A 17056-nucleotide genomic window follows, 5' to 3' on the forward strand; every position below is an offset into this window, starting at 1 on the left:
AAGGAGATTTGCATAATATTAGCCTCAGTGTCCTTAATAAATTCCAGATTTTCTCCCCAGCAGGCTGTGAAAAATTTAAATTCTCTAGTATCTGACTCCTGTCAGCACCTATCCTGTAACGTGTACCCTTTAACTTCAACCATGCACATTGATTCCAACTCTTTCAATCAGCTTCTTCGGAAATTGTGTTGCTATATCGTACACAATATATAAACAGATCAATGATACAGCATTTTGAAATTGGCCTTTATTGCTGCATTCAGTTTACCTAGCAAAACCCAGCAGAAGAAAAGTGAAATGCTTATACACATAAGAAAAAATATGGTACAGAGGGTCCACAATGGGTTTAAAGTCATCCCACGTCTGGGACGGTGAAAATGGGTTAACTTCTATTGAAAACAATAGAAAAACGCCCTCTGGGCCCTGTGATTGTTTATTTGGATAACAATGCGATTTTTAGTTAAACATATTAAACTTTTTTTTAGCTAATTTTATTATACAAAGCTAGAACTATTCAGTATGGTTAAATAAAATACCAATGTTGTAATAAACAAAAAGAGATATTGATAGTGTTCTGTTGGGTCGCCTGTTGCAGTGAATTAGACCAGATCACCAGGGAGGAGAACTGGCCTTCTTAGTCCTCTTGCTATTTCGATGTTGTGGTGTCGATAGTAGGTTCTCTTCTGCGTCGGGTTTTGGTGCATTTATCCGTTTTTGTTCTGCACACGGATAAAGCTGAACATTAGGCCGCAGGCTTCGCAGAATGGGTCGCACATACAGTGGATGCAGGTGCTCCAGAAATGCTTAATGCAACTGATATCCATTCTCCAACAGGTGAGACAGGGCCCTATCAACCAGATGTGGCAGCACTGATGGCAGGCGAACGCCAGTGCCCAACAGCAGGCCAGTGGGCCGCCACAGAGAACGGACAGGACGATGTAGCAGCAGCTCTTCACACCGCGGAAGGTCTTGAAGGAACATCGCCAAACTCCATCGATGCTGTGTGATCCTTCTGGTTCACCGAAAGCATCTTCGAAGAGCACCTAGAAAAGAGGTTAAAAATAAATTCATTCACAATAAGTGTCTGCACTAGGAGGGCAGGGATAGAAGAAACTCGAGGTTTGGGAAAAGAGTTATGTGACAATTCAAGATATCACTTTGCCATGAGTAGATGTAGTACAAAGAGTCAGGAGAGGAGATAAAAGGTTCAGGATTCTTTATACACAGAAGATCCCAGCCATCCATCAGCAGGTCTTCTTCCAACTGACACATCTCTTTCAAGGAGTCACATTCCATCCCCATGGAAACCCACCGCATATGACATCATAGTGACACCCACAGCTGTGCCTGATAAGACACAGCTGTGATTGCCAATGCAGCATGCCAAGGAGGGAATAACACAAGTTATAGAGGACAAAGAGGGATCTCAGAAGCTTTGGTGGGACCTGGGGCAGGAACATCATGGACTGCCCATCTCTGTTTTTGTGGTAACATGAGCACCACAATCGCAATAAAAACAATGTCCTGGGACATATTTGATGGCATATGGTACACTTAGTGGCAGCTGACATTACCTACCTCATTATGAATTTATTGAAAAGGCTTGATTTTGTGATATGTAAATATGTTTAGCATGGCAGCACAGGACCCTGAAAAGAGTGGGGCCTCGGGCAGCCAGTTTGGTGAAGCTAGTTCGTTCCTGGCCCTAGGAGGAAGCTAGTTTTAGGCATGCTGGTAACCTTCAGGGCCAGGTCCATAAGAATTGCAAACCTCTTCCCCTGCCGCAGTGAGTTGTCAGTGCACATTTGAAAAACAGACAAAGAGAGGCATAGAAAAAAAAGAGAGAGAGCGAAAAAAGCTGAAAGGAGGAAGGGCAAGTTAGAACCTACAAAAGCAAGAGTTGCTTTGGAATAAAGCACAAAGGGCCTGATTATTGTATGTAATTACTTAGAATGAGTGTACATTATGATAAATAATTTTATGCACTCCTGGACTGCCCATTTGTGGTTCGCCAGGTCACGGGGGCCTGGGAGTGGGCGGTCATTTTTGTCTCACGGAAGGCCCCATATGCTCGGTTGCTCCCCCTCTGAAAAAATCAGGCAATGAAGAAAAGTTTACCTAGACTGAATAAATGCTACAAGTAACCAAATGCTAACTGTATGCAATCCCGGTGAGGAGTGCATTTCCATACATTCTTCTCTCCTGGTGCGTTAGTTTGTACTGTGCTCAACATGAAAACAGCCTTGCGTTTAGTGTGTGTCTCTGCCTGATGCCTGTACTCAGCAATGCTACAAAGTCTGCTGTGTATGAGGCTGTGTGTGATCCTTCACCCAGCACAGGGCACGAATAGTGAAGTGAAAGTCAAGTGTGTATGTCTGGCTATCCTAGGTAAGTAATAAGGCACATAGAGGCATATTAACGAGGAAGTGGCGGTGAAAGGCATTAGCCTCCTTGGCTTAATGCCTCTCACCGCTACTTCGGAAACGCCAGACTGCACCCAATTCTCAAGAATGTGGTGCAGCCTGGCGTTTCCCCCTGCGACAGTGCTAAGTCTCACGACTTAACGCCAACGCAGGCACCCTTGCACCAGAGTGCAAGGGTGTCTGTGTGGAGGGGAGGTTTGTTTATGTACAGGAAAGTGTCCCTTCCTGCACATAAACAAACCTAAAATGCCGTTTAGTAACTTACATGTGTGCTGCTTCATGCAGCACACATGTAAGTTACAAAACAACATTTTTTAAAAGGTTTGCTTATGTACAGGAAGGGACTCCTTCCTGTACATACATAAACCATGTCATTTTGCTATTTCCATGTGTACTGCATAGGTAGTACTCATGGAAATAGCAAAAACGAGGAGAAATTAAGCATTTCCCCTTGTTTCACCACCTTAAGAACAGGATTTTTCTGGTCTTAAGTTCAGCGTTGCCACCTCTTATCGCCGCCCTTGATAATAGGTGGCAGCGTCAAACTCAATGGGTGTTGCGGTGGTACGCCCTGTACAACATCCACTGCATGCCCCCTTTCACACTAAACTTAGCGTGAAAGGGGCCCTGTTCTCAAGGCAACGTTAGGCCACTCAACGTGGCTTTAAGCCACGTTAAGTGGGTTAAAGCTGCCTTGAGAATAGGGCGTTGGCCCTATCGCCATGGGAATTTCAGAAAATGTGACGGTCCCGTGGCCATAGGGACTTGAGAATATGTCCCATAGTGTAAATGTCTGGGCCTCTTTGCTCCGCCCTAGTAACCAATCAAGTTGCGTCAGTCTACTCCTTGGTTTCTCTGTCCCACGTGCACCCCAGGCTGAGTCTCCCAGGATGTGAGAGGCCCCATCTCGTCAGCAGCCTAATAAATGATTAAATCAACAACACTCATCTGACTCGAGTCACCAGAGCCACCTCATACTGGCATTGGGCTAAATAAAAATAGGTGTGTTGTCATTGCGAGTTATGATCTTGGGTTTAAAAAAAAAACGCACTCTGTGCAGACACTTAACGTGACTTTACAGACACAGTAAATAAGCTGGTTTTGTTTGTTACTCACCAAAATGGACACTGTTGGCAGGCAGAGGCTCCAAATTCTGGCAAACACAACATTTGGATCTTTAAATCAACGTGATACATCAATAACTTATTGTAAGCATCCAGGACTTGCCTTGCAAACACACTTACTTTATGCAGCGACGGCCAAGAGTGCTGCTATATTTCCATGTTGGCAGGGCTTTCCGTGGGATGAAAAAACTGGGGGGTCTCTCAGAGGTGCGTGGCCAATGTACTTAAGGGCATGGCTTAAAACACGTAGGGTAAGAAGCTGTGCTTAGCATAGTGTGCTGCCGGACTTGTATTTTGCTCTCTCTGTCATTGCATCCAGATATATGATACAACAAGTAACATCATACCTACGACAAGTCAGCACTATTGGCTTTGTCAATGGTTGTTAGTTTCTTAAGATAAATAAGCAGCAACTATGGCTTTTATATAATATTGAAAAAGCTTCCCCTTAAAGCCATGGGGACACCACGATAGTGTTGCTGCTCCTGAGCTTCAAAAAGAGAGAGAAATCCAGAGAGAAAATGACTCTCTTTAAAGGATTTCCCTTCCCCTACAACACTCACCTGGCATGACGTCATGCCGTAACTTCTCCACTAGAGAGAAGTGAGCAGTGTGAGCAGGCACACATCAACATGCCTGCTGTCACTGCAGTCAGGGGAAAAAACGGACCGCCTGTGCCAGGGCATAAAACTGAGCCCGATGGAGACCCATTTTGAGGCCTCGTTTAAAAAACTGCTGGTGTTCAGCACCGGTGAGACCTGGATCACTTAAAGCCCTGTATGTCGGCCGCCCGCAGCCTACGCTTGTCTGGTGACCGGCTGCCTGAGCTCGCTTGGGCCTGCTCAGTGTGAGCTGAGCTGCAGTCAGGGGTCTCAAGCCGGCTTGCTCCGGCTGCGCCGCAAGCACGCAAGTCAGCTGCCGCCCAGACCAAGGTAGATCACAGAGTTCCTCGAGGTCAGACTCACGCTAGGTCGTAAAACAGCAGGACGCATTTTACAGCAAGTGGGCTCACAGACAGTGCAGAATTCATCTGCCACCCACTGACTGCCCATTGGCAGCACTGACTGTGACATCATGGAAAGTGCTGAATGCCGTGCAGAAGCGCGATGATTGTTTCAACAATCCAACATTGTTGCATGATTTGTAGCAAGCTTACCCAGGCCAGCCTCTAAGTGTGCTGAGCTGCGCACACCGCGCGCTGCAGGCTGTTATGCCACTCCATTATTAATTAAACAGGCCAGCCCTTGACCGAAGCCCTTGACAGCTGCGGACCACTGATGGAGCAAGGACTCGTATAAAAGAGACTTGCTCGGATGCAATCTTCTCAAAATAACTCGTAATACTGTAATAATTGTGTTTGTGAATACTAACGTGCATTACAGTTTATACATTTAAGTTTAGGGGAAGCTTACATATGTGTCGTACTAACAAGTAACCCAAGTGTGACTAAAAATGGCTGCTAACGCAGAATTCTGTACTGCGCATGCGTCAACTACATCTACGTAGTAATGACGAGTCTTTGCTTGGAGGGAAATCTTTGCAGCTGCACAATCGCTTTTAAGATGGCCGCTTGAAACACACATGTTAAAGCGCAAGCTTTTGCTGAAACTAAACCCTGCAACTTTATTAAAATACTAATGCGCAAGATTTTTTAAGTAAATGGGATTAGAGTAGAGGTGGGTGGTATACAGTGAAACCATTTTATTTTGATTTCTAACATGTTTCTTTGACTCTTTCTATTTAGTTCGAATTTGGGCCTCAGAGCAATACTAAAGTCTATGTGCCATGTGATGCCCAACGTATGCGAACTCGTAATCCGCCAGGAACCAAGATGATGTACTTGAACTTCAGCCAAGGCCACGATCGCAACATGTCCTGGGAACGCAGAAGACATCCCGGAGGATGAATGAGAAAATTATTAAATGTATACTTTTATTTATAAAAATGTGAAATGCGGGTGGGAAATAAAGCTTGGGAAAATAAATTTAAGGTGCGGGAATGCTGAACAATAGACTAAAGAAAATTATTAAAACTTAGCATGGTGTAATGATCATCCCCCCTTTCCTGTCCAATCAGAATTATGAGTTTCATAAAATTGAAACATTTAGGGATGGTACATGCCATTGGAAGGGTATAATTGAGGTAGTTTAGTTAGTTAGAGCTCACCAAAAGAGACGGAGATGCTGAGAGACCGAGATGCTGTCCGAGAATTGAATAATTGTTGAAGAAGACTCCATTTGCAGACTTAGAGCCTAAACCCTAATTAATAGAAGAAGATGCAGAAGAATCGAGGAGGCACATAATAGAAGAAGATCGCGGAATTATCGAGGAGGAAGATAGTGTCAGAGAGGGGTGCGACGCAGGTGTCATATCTAGAAGAAGTCATCTATCCTATCCCTGAATCCTGTCCTGAACCTTTGTCACCTGATTTGTCCCATGGGACCTTTCCAACTCCTTGGCCAAGGTGTTTGTTTCCACACCATCCCAGGTAACTATAAATCTGTGTAGTATGTCATTGTATTGCTCTCTCTGTTTTTCCCTATTTCAGGCACTGTCATCGTAATAACATTGTTTAATGATTTTCTGTTTAAAAATCTTCCTTGAAGAAGACGGTGTACGAATTGTATTTGGGTTCTTGGCTCACATCAATTTTACTAGATAAACATTTAAAACTCTCCCGAGTCTGTGGTTATTTAAAGATTTTAATCTATGTCAATTTTCCCCTACATAAGTTAACTAAAAGGTCCATTGACCAGAGGAAAGTACATTCGGTCAGAAAGGGTTGGTAAGAAATGATAAGGTAAATTCATCTTACAGGTATTAGTACAACAAATTGACCCCAGCGGTACTTTACTAGCTCATGTGTATGTGTGTTTAATGGGCCCAGGTGAGTATGTTGGTTTGTGAGTATCTCTAGCTGGTAACCCGCTGGATCAGTTTTTCTGGTAGCAGAGCTGTGGTTTTTTATCAACTAGTTAGGCGAAAATATTGAATTTTGAATGATTGCTTATGTATTAACAAACCCAATTGTATTTTGTTTCATGTTGTTTTGAAATTCCCGGGAATATTGAATAGCGGGTGGTGAATGGAAACCACACTGTAGTGTTAAAGATAGCACTGAAAGGCTATGCAAGGCTGATAGTGCTGATTTAGGGATTAATTTGTATAAAGGTGAGAGTGATTGATTGCAAAGAGTTCGCTGGTAAAACTTTGGTCTTATATTACCTAGAAAGGGTAATACCAAAGGAGTAGCAGGTTCGTCGGCGCTTGAGTGAAGAGTAAGCGGAAGAGTTTTACTCGTAGTGTGTGAAGAGTAAGCAGAAATGTTTTACTCGCAGTAAATGTAAATCGACTTTCTGATTTTAGGGGAGAAAACAGAGTAGCAAATGTTTCTATGTTGCCATTTAATGAATTTTGGATGTAAATCGTAAGAAAATAAGTTATTCGTGTTACCTTGTAAAGGAGGGGTCAGTTGCGGGTGCTGCACTGGCATCACAGAGGGCCGCGCTGGGATTGGTTGGAACAGCGGGCGTGTGACTGACGCAAAATTTTAAAGGGGGGGTCAGTAGTAAGGAGTGATACTGACGTCACAGAAAAGCCGCTCTAGTATTGGCTAAACACATAGAGTGAAACCGAATTTTTTTTGTTTTGTTTTTGTTTTCCAAAACCTTTATTATTCCATCGAAGAGTACACTGCTATTCAGCCAACAACCCGGAGGCAGGCAGCTAGTTTGCGAGGCGGTACTCCGCCCAAGCATTTGACGTCGTACATTTGAACACCAATACAATATTTTGCAATGAACCACACAAAACAAAACTAACAGAGAGCCAGAGTCGAAAGGAAGCAAACAATGAATAGTCGAAATGTCATAATCGCCTCCACGCTGCGCCCACAGCACACCCAGACAACGCAATCGACTGACAACCCCCCACAGAAAGCGAGCCCCAAACCCCAGATCACTTATGTCAGGCGGATCACCACGTACAGCGCACCACAGTCAAACTCCAACCTCGCCACGTCACCAAAGTCACGATCAGACCCCCTAGTCATCTTCCAACGCTGTCGTCCTAGCCAACCAATCCACCAGTGGCTGCCATATATCTACAGGCCTCGAGCGCTGTGGCAGCTGGTCCTAGTATGAAGTCAGCTGCTCCCTACAGTACACCGCCGCTCTTATCCAGGCCGCCACTTTCGGCGGCATCGTCTTCTTCCAGTGTAGCGCTACTTGACGCTTAGCAAGTAATAGCAAAACGGCCACAAGCCTACGTGAGGCCTTAGGCACATTTCTAACGAATCCCAAGAGGGCCACAAGTGGGTCCGGCTCCAGTTCCACCCCCACAATCTGCCTTACGGTATTGAAGACTGCAATCCAGAAGTCGCGTATGGGACCACACACCCATACGAGGTGATAGAACGTGGCCTCCTTCTCACCGCATCTCCAACAGTTCGCATCAGACCGTAGTCCCATCCTACACAGTTGTATGGGCGTACGGTAAGTCCGGTGCAGATAGTTGAAGTGCACCAACCGCAGCCTATAATTAGGGGATAGGTTTTCAAGTTGGGAGCAACAGTACTCCCACTGTTTCTCGGTAATAGATATACCCGCTTCATATTCCCACGAGGATCTGGAGTCAGTGTGCACAACCGGAGCTGTGTTTTGAGTAGCTCTATAGATACGTGTGATCAGTTTGCGTGCGGAGGAATTCGAGAGTACGTCCTCCAAGGCCGCAAGCGTCGGCGGAGCATCTGGAAACATAGGGTACCTGCCCTTGCAGGCAGACCGCAGTTGATAGTAGAGAAGAAGCTCCGAGGCCGTCGGTTCCGGCGCTGCCGCCATATCCCGCACTGTAAGGAAGGTATCGTCCGGGTACAAGTCTCCCGCCACCTTCAGGCCGCAGGCCTGCGCCCGCCGCACCACCGCTGCGTCCGTCAATGGCCCCAATAGTGGATTATCCGCAAGGGGCATACTCGGCGCATATAAATCATCAACGCCCGCACGTTTGGCAATGCTTGACCAGGCCCAGCGTACCATTTCAACAGTATCAATGTCATCCCGGGAGCGTCTGTATCTCTGATACACCGCTGCACGAAGGGGGCAGGGGGCCGCAACGTCCATCTCGATAGCCACGTGCGGCTGGTAAGGGATCGGGTGCTGCCAGTAGTGCAGGTATTGGGCCTGAGCACTGTACGCATATAGCTCCATGTCCGGGGCCGCGAGTCCTCCCTGACGGAAGGGGAGTGTGAGGAGGTTCCAGGCTACTCTGGGCTGCTTACCCGCCCAGACCAGTTCAATCAAGGCGGAGCGGAGCCGGCGGAAGAACGACTTAGTGAGTGGCACGGGGATGTTTCCGAATAAGTAAAGAAACTTAGGAACGACCACCATTTTAGCAATAGCTATGCGGCCCATCAGAGATAGCGGCAGCGCCTTCCAGCGCCTCACCTTACACTCCAGCCATTCCACGGCCACCCCAAAATTGGCCAGCCATATGTCCTGCACCGATCGGCTAAACCGTATGCCCAGGTATTTAATCTCATCAGTGACCCAGTCAATCGGGAATTCCGTATGGCATTGACTCGTACCGTCCGTCAGCGGGAACATCGCCGACTTCGACCAGTTGATATCGATACCCGTGATGCCACTGTATCTTGTCACCTCACGCATCAGTGGGTCAAAGTTTTCCGATGGATTCAACATATATATGGTTATGTCGTCGGCGTACATAGACACCAGCAGGCCACGCGACGTGAAGCCGATACTGCGATGAGTGTGATGTTGGCGCAAACGGGCCGCCAGCGGCTCCGTCGCAATGGCGAACAGCAGTGGCGACAAGGGGCAGCCCTGCCGAGTCCCTCTGGTTATGGGGATCGGGGCAGACGTCTGACCATTAACCCGCACCCTAGCCGTCGGGTCATTATAGAGTATTCCAATACGCCTGGCAAAGGAGGGGCTGAAACCCATGCGAGTGAATAACGCCCGTAGGAATTTCCACTCTAATGAGTCGAACGCCTTAGTGGCATCAAGCAATGCGGCCGCGGCCTGCACCTTGGGATACAAATAATGCAGGAGCCCAAACAGTACTCTCAGATTGTGGGAAGTGGACCTCCCCATTACAAATCCCGACTGATCGGACAACGCTATCTGTGGCAGCATAAATTTCAGACGGTCAGCGAGTAATTTCGCGTAAATTTTGGCGTCAAGATTAATTAGCGAGAGTGGGCGATATGAGTCCGGGTTTACAGGATTTTTGCCAGGTTTAAGCAGCGTAATGATAAGGGCCTCTCGCATCGAGGTAGGGAGGATGCCCAGCTCCATCGCTTCCTCAAAAACTCTGTGCAATCGCGGGACAAGTAGGTCTGCATATTCCTTGTAGTAGGCCGCCCTCAGCCCGTCGGGGCCTGGTGCCTTGCTGAGTGGCATAGCGGCTATCACCGCTCGAATGTCCTCCTGCGTGAAGGGTAGGTCCATATATTGTCGGGCATTATTACTGAACCACGCTAGTGCTATGGTGTCCAGGTAGTCACTAATAATAGTGTCGTCAGGTGTCACCTTAGAGGTATACAAGACCTTATAGTAATCTGTCATCACTGTCAGTATAGCCGGAGGGTCTCGAATCACTTCACCCCCTGACCCATGTAGCTCCAGAATATGCTCCGACCCACGTGGCGGGCGCAGCATGTTGGCTAGTGTTCGTCCAGCTCGATCACCCTCTCCATAACGTCTGGCCTGAGAATCGTTGGACAAGAACGCAACCTCCCTTTCCGCCTCCTCTTGATACATGGTCAGTTTCGTCCTGAAGGCTGCACTCGCCCCACCAGAAGGGGCCACCATCATCGCAGCTTCAAGCTGGGCAAGTTCAGATTCCAACTTGCTCAGGGTATCTCTTATGGAGCGCAGAACCCCAGTTTTTAGCGCCATGCAATGACCCCTGGTTACTGCCTTACAGGCCTCCCAGAGAACGCCAGGTGAATCTACTGAGCCCTCGTTAAGTGCGAAGTATTCCTCCAGTCTTTCCCGCAAAGAATGCTGGAAGACCTGGTCGCGCAGCGCACGGGAGGGGAACCTCCAACTAAACGGCTGAATGTACTGCGGCGGCGTGGATAGCGTCAAGCACACCGGGGCATGATCAGAAAGAGACCGCGGCATGTGAGTCACCTCTAACACCGATGAGTGCAAATCTCTGGACAGCAGCCAGAAGTCCAATCTGGACCAGGCCGCACGATGAGCTGTAATACACGTACCGGCGCGGGCCTCAGGGTGCAGTGTCCTCCAGGAGTCCACCAGCCCTGCCTCCTGCATAATATAGCCAAGCGCCTCCGACGCCCTGGGGTGATGTTCCCGAGTTGTGCCCTGCCTATCTTTAGTATCTGACAGTACCACATTATAGTCACCTCCCCACAATATCGCTGCCGGTCCACAGGTCCGCACCCTATGCCACAATTCCTCGTAGAACTCTGGATTGTCGTCATTCGGGCCATATACATTCACCAGAATCACTCTCGCGCCGCACAGCGAACCAACCAACAGAACATACCTTCCCCCTGTGTCCCTGATTTCCTCATGCGTCCTCCAGTGAAGCCCCTTTCTGATGAGTATCGCCACCCCTCTGGAGTAGTTAGAATAGTGAGCGTGGACTACCTCACCCCATCGATTGTGCCTGAGCAGCTGCGCAGCGTTGGCCGTCAGGTGCGTCTCTTGCAGAAGGCAAATGTCCGCACCTTTTCTAATTAGGAAGGCCTGTATCAGTCTCACCTTGCGTCTATCATTCATACCCCGTACATTCCAGGTAGTACACTTTATGCTATTCACAGCACCAGGCGTGTTAACAATGTTCGGGCAAGCTTCAGACATATACCAACCCCCCAGGCACCCGGCCACTTCATGCCGAAACGCAAAGCAAGCATTACCAGCCCAGCGGGTCTCAACATATGGGGGCGGCCATGCCTCAGCAATCTGTAAGCCCGCCGACAAGGTAGGGAACCTCCGCACGGCAACAAGCATTGAAATAAAACTCGATCAGGCCATGGACCTGTTCCTAGTTGCGTCACTACCGGCAACCCTTCTCTGATAGACAGCACACATCCCACCCGTCCATCTGGGCATCCTGCCCGGCAAATGCCAGAACACCTCTTGCTATGTGACTGTCGACATGGCAGCGTACAGTGCACAATGTGCGATTCAATAGCAGTTTTCGCCTCCTCTGACCCAGCTCTGAAACTTAAATAGAACTCAACAAAATCCCCCAACCACAACCAAACCCCAACCCCACCCGCTCCAACCCCCCAATCAGGTTGTGCAATGACCTCCCAGGTCCCCCTCCCCACTACGACAACTGTAACTACAGTCCTTAGATGTGAACGGTGAATGGGAATCATCCCTTGAGGTACGCAGGTTGGCCACCCACAAGCCCTGTACTCATGACAGGGCGATCGAGCGCGGGCCTAGTGTACCAGCTCAAGGACCCCCCCCTCCCGATCCCGCAGTCCTACTTAGCTCCCTTCCAGCATCTGAAATTGATCCTCCAGGGAATTCAACATTCTCTATGGCCCAGCCCGGCGCAGACAGGCAATACCCAGCGACTTAACAAGAAGCATACATGAACAGTCATTCAACATCACTTAGCCTGTCCCGCTGGTCCGGGTCATCTGCAGGTGCCTGAGTCTTTTGGTCCTTTACCAGTTGTTTGGCATATTTCAGAGCCGCCTTCGCGTCAACGAAGAAGGACGGTTTACCGGGACCTTGGACCCGGAGTTTTACAGGGTAGATGGAGTATTTGGTGTCCGCCTGTTGAAAAAGTTTCTTCGCCGGCAAAAATTCCCTTCGAGCGGCCTGAACCTGCATCGTATAGTCCGGATATAATGCAATGTGATTGCCCTTGTATTGCACGTCTGTCATGTCTCTTGCCATCCGTAAGATCACGTCCCGGTCCCTATAATTTAAGATTCGTGCAATAATAGGCCGGGGCGGTGCACCTGGTTTAGGCCTGGGCCCCAATGATCTGTGAGCCCTCTCGACCAGGAGCATCGAAGACAAACCCGACCCAAACAGATCCTTAAACATTTGTTCAACAAAAAGCTCCATGTTTGTTATGTCCGTCGTTTCCGCCACACCCGTGATGCGGACGTTGTTGCGCCTCGAGCGCGCTTCCAAATCCTCATTTTTCTGTTGAATGAGTGTCAGGATCTTATCCATGCCCCGCAGTTGGCCGGCAAGGCCGGTCTGATTTTCCTCCGTGTCGGCCACACGTGTTTCGAGCGATTCCACTCTTCCTTCTTGTTTGTCCATGCGAGACGTGATACCGTCCATGCGGGCCGCCAGCGCATCCATTTTGCCATCAATGCCATGTAAACTTGTTTTCAGTTCCTGAAACATGGCCTTAATGTCTACATCCTAAGCACCACTCCGGTCTGCTCGAGAAGACTCAGCCTCACGGTGGTCTGGGTCTGGGTCCGGCGGCTTCTGCTTGGACTTGTCGAAGGTGATTTTCGGCTGCCGCGTGTCCGGCTTGCCCATGGCCGCTCACCGGACGCCACCCGGCGCCGGTAGTGTGTGTGGCCAGCCGAGCCGCGATCTCCTCACACTGCACCAGTCGCCGCCAGTCGCCAACCACCAGCGTCTCGTCGAGGGCAGCAGGGCGGTTAGGCCTCGTTGGTAGGTAAGAGGGCTGTGCCCCCAGTGTCGGGGCACACACCGGTCACAGAGAAGCGGACCAAGCGGGGGGAGTCACAGCACAGACCGTCGGATCAGGCCGATACTCGTGCAGCCGTTCACTTTCCGCATCCCAGGTCAACGCGGCACAGCGGAGAAGGCCAACCGCAGGAGCGCCCCCGCACCCCGGTTAAGCGAACATCCGGAGGGGAGAGCAAGCCAAGCAATCCCGCGCCAGAGCCAATCGATTCACTGCTCCGCGCCCCGACCCCCCACTGCTCCGGGGGGCCCTGGTCCTAAGCGTGCCCTCAACAGCACTGCAGTATGGCCGGGGCAGGCACGGCAGCCGACCACGTCTCTCCGATCGTCGCCCCGGGGCCTCCGACCATAGAACTCCGCCACACTACGGCTTCAGGGAAGATGGCCGCCACTGCAATTATCCGATCGGGCCTGCCACTGTTCACCGGTATGCACTCCAGGGGCAGGCGATAGAAAGGAACAAATCACAGTCTCAGTCCATGAGGTTCGGCAACACGTGCTCCCAGAGCAGGGCCCAGCAGCGCTCGCCGAGCGCAAGCATCGGGGCCCTCCGCGCCGTCCACGGCAGTCAGCTAGCTCCCAGTGCGCCGCAGAGCGTTCGGGTCTCTCCCTTAGCCGCACCTCCAGTCCACTTTCAGTGTTCCCCCACACCAGACGCCGCTGTCCCAGCCTCACTGTTTCAGCCGCAGGGGGTGAACATCCAGCGGGGCACGCGTCTCCTGGGGCGATCGAACAGCCTCTGCCTCACCCCTCGGTCAGGTTACGGGCCCTCCACACGCAAGGCCCCGGCTCTCGCGATTGTTGTAGGCCGCCGCGTCTCCGTGCTTCCTGCGAGCCGCTCTCCGCCCACGCGTCTCCGACGGGGTCAGAACAGCCAGCGCACAGGGTGGACACCCTGGACTACCGTCTCAGGCGGGGAGGTCCGAGCCCGCACCCCAGTTCAGCAAATAATTGAAGGATTTCTGTGCTCGATCGGCGGAGCTGCGGTTTCAGGCAGCCATTCCGCTCGGCAGCCAAGCCACGCCCCCCGAGTGAAACCGAATGTAATTGGTTGAAAGAATAGAAGCCGCACTGGTATTGGTCAATTATTAGAATAAAAGTGAACATTTGATTGGTTAGAAAAATAGAAGCTTTAATGATAATTGACAGTGAGCTTTACATGTGGAAACACAATCCAACTTTAATAGGGAATCGCCCAGACAGAAGGTATTTAGGATTTGCCAGAGAACAATATATAAAAGGATCGACACCCAAGATGTACACAGAAAAAAGAAAATGACATTTATGCAGAAAATTAAAAAATATTTTAAAAAGGATAAACCCATTAAGACTAGAGAGGGAATTCTTATGCCTCCCCCGAAAACGCCTGCATCATGCATGATGAGGGAAAGAGGCTATCATACTTGTGTATGGTTAGAAAATTGGATAGAATATACAAAGAGTGATGGAGTCCTAGCTTTCCCAGAACATGGTACATTTAATGGGAGAATTCTACAGATTAAGAATGAATAAATTAGAGCCCCGACCAAGATTAATCCAATATGAAGCTTTAGAGGAATGGGAGACTGAACCATTTGAGCTCAATAGATCCAGAAATAGCAGTAGCTTTAGAGGGTTTTATCCTAGACTACCGCGCGAATCACGAGATAATCAGATGAAACAATGGAGACAAGAAATGGTGGCTGAAGGATTATATCCTGTACTAATGGCTGAAGAACAGCCAGGAGGCAAGTGCACAGAGAAAACCAAACATTTAACGATGACAGGTAGTGGAGAATCAGAAGATGATTTTATAGAGGACATTTTAATGAAAAACCCTCCGCCATGCCAAGAAGGATCCAGAAGAACTCCTCCTAGTGCCCCAGTTTTGGGAGCACAATTGGTTCCACAAGTTATACATGACCCAACAAATGGAAGGGTACTTCAGGAAAAAGAAAGAGAGGCAATACATAAGAATAGAGAAGGATTAATGCAGAAAATAACCCAATTGAGTACCCACTCTGAAGCGCTGACTATACCAGTGACTATAGGTCCAGTGGTTCCATTATATGGAGATAAAACAATCGGTCATCATGTCCACACCTACAATTGAAAAGATAATATAATAATTGATGATCAAGGCAGTGAATGTGATTCAGTGATATCATTAATGGATTTGCCGATAAGAGGACGGATAAATGAAACCTCAAGAAGAGTTACACCTAGCTGTTCGAAAGAAACATCTACCGGAACCAAAGGTGCCACAGTAGTATCCCCGGAAGAACTAGAAAGATGGGCACAGGGCATAGATAAGCCAAAACAGCCACTGAAAATTTTTAGATATTTACAAATTGAAAGTGGAATTGGAAGAAATGATAGCTGGAAACATGGGACTAGAGAGGCTAAATGCTTACAGTGAAGAAGAGTTACTGTTCATTTGTAGAAGTATCACTAGAAATACAAAGATATTCCATGAGAAATTGACAGATCTAGCCTCTGAAATGGGAGTTGAAATAGGGAAATCCAAGGTATTACAGAAACCATACAGAGGAGAATTCAGTGATAAGGACTTGGAAAATATGAATGGGTTCGGAAGAAAATTACAGGTCAAAGAATTAATGACCATTTTACAAAGATGGGGTGATCTAGATAAATGGAAAGTTAGATGGATGAGAAAAAAGGAAGAAGCACATGTCAATCGAACAACTTCTGAATTTTTGTTGAAAGAAACAGGAACGGTAGAAAGATTATGTCCAATGAGAGTGGTACCAGGAGGAGGATATGTACATGTTCCATAGACCTGGCAGGATATTTTGTCATTTACTAATGATTTCCCGAAGTTAAAAGAAAAGCCAGTTGGATGATATTGGCAAGTTGAAAGATTTGTGAAGGTTTCTAAAGTAATGTTAAAAGATTTGGATGGCTTATTTGACATAGTGGTACCTGCTAATTTACGGACAGAATATAAAATTACTGTCGATTGGCCTAGTGATGAATACCTGAGAGATGAGAAAACAGGAGCCCCTTTAGAAGAAGTAATGAAGAAATATCACCAGGTGATCACTTTCTTGAAAAGCAAAATTCCTCCAAAAGAAACGGATTGGGTAAAGATGGATAGAACAACCCAGGATAGAAATGAGTCCATACATACTTATTATGAACGCCTACTGCAGGTATTTAAACAGTATAGTGGATTTGAGAACATTGGAGATAAAGATGTGGGACATTTTGTGTATCGATTTGTGACAGGATTAAAACCAGAAATTGGAGACATGACTCCTCAACACATGTTGTGTTGGCAAGCGAGACCAATAGATGACATTCTTAAATATGCATTGTAAATATGTATTGAGAAGATGAAATTGACAATAGACGAAAGAAGTTAGAAGAAAAGGTGATGTGGGTCCAAGTAAAATTAGCAGAACAGCAGGAACTCCAACTAAACAGTCAGACAGGAAATCAAGGAAAGGGGCAAGGCCAAAGTGAAAATAATGGGGGAAAACAAAAAGGACAAATAAGTAGAGAGGTGGCAAAGAAAAAGTTTCCCTGTCATGGGTGCGGAAAATTGGGGCATTGGAAAAACGAACTTAAAAATATTCAGAATAATAATGGCCCAAATCAAAATTTAAATCCACAGACACAGAATGAGGTGATAATGAGTCAACTGCAGCATGTTGTAAATCTACAGAGTCAGTTGCCCCCTGCCCCTATACCAAATTTTGTGAACTAGGCCAAGTAAAGTGCGGACACCAGATTTCAATGAGGAAGTGTAAGAGAAATTCTGTAACATCACAATTTCTTTTACAGGATACTTATTTCGATGACAGCGACCAATGACGGTGCC

The 17056-nt window shown here is 47.9% G+C and overlaps 1 protein-coding gene across 1 annotated transcript in view; it reads right to left on the bottom strand.

The window, feature by feature from the left end:
* Positions 1-227: 227 nt before the first annotated feature.
* LOC146797945 (caveolin-3-like) overlaps positions 228-17056 on the bottom strand; it is a 35353-nt gene continuing 18524 nt past the window's right edge. The window contains exon 2 of the mRNA XM_085627801.1: positions 228-1043. Coding sequence (XP_085483927.1) covers positions 705-1043 — 339 coding nt within the window. The 3' untranslated portion in view covers positions 228-704. The remainder of the gene's footprint in view (positions 1044-17056) is intronic.

This window comes from Triturus cristatus, chromosome 9, assembly GCF_964204655.1.
Source record: "Triturus cristatus chromosome 9, aTriCri1.1, whole genome shotgun sequence".
NCBI classification, from domain to species: domain Eukaryota; kingdom Metazoa; phylum Chordata; class Amphibia; order Caudata; family Salamandridae; genus Triturus; species Triturus cristatus.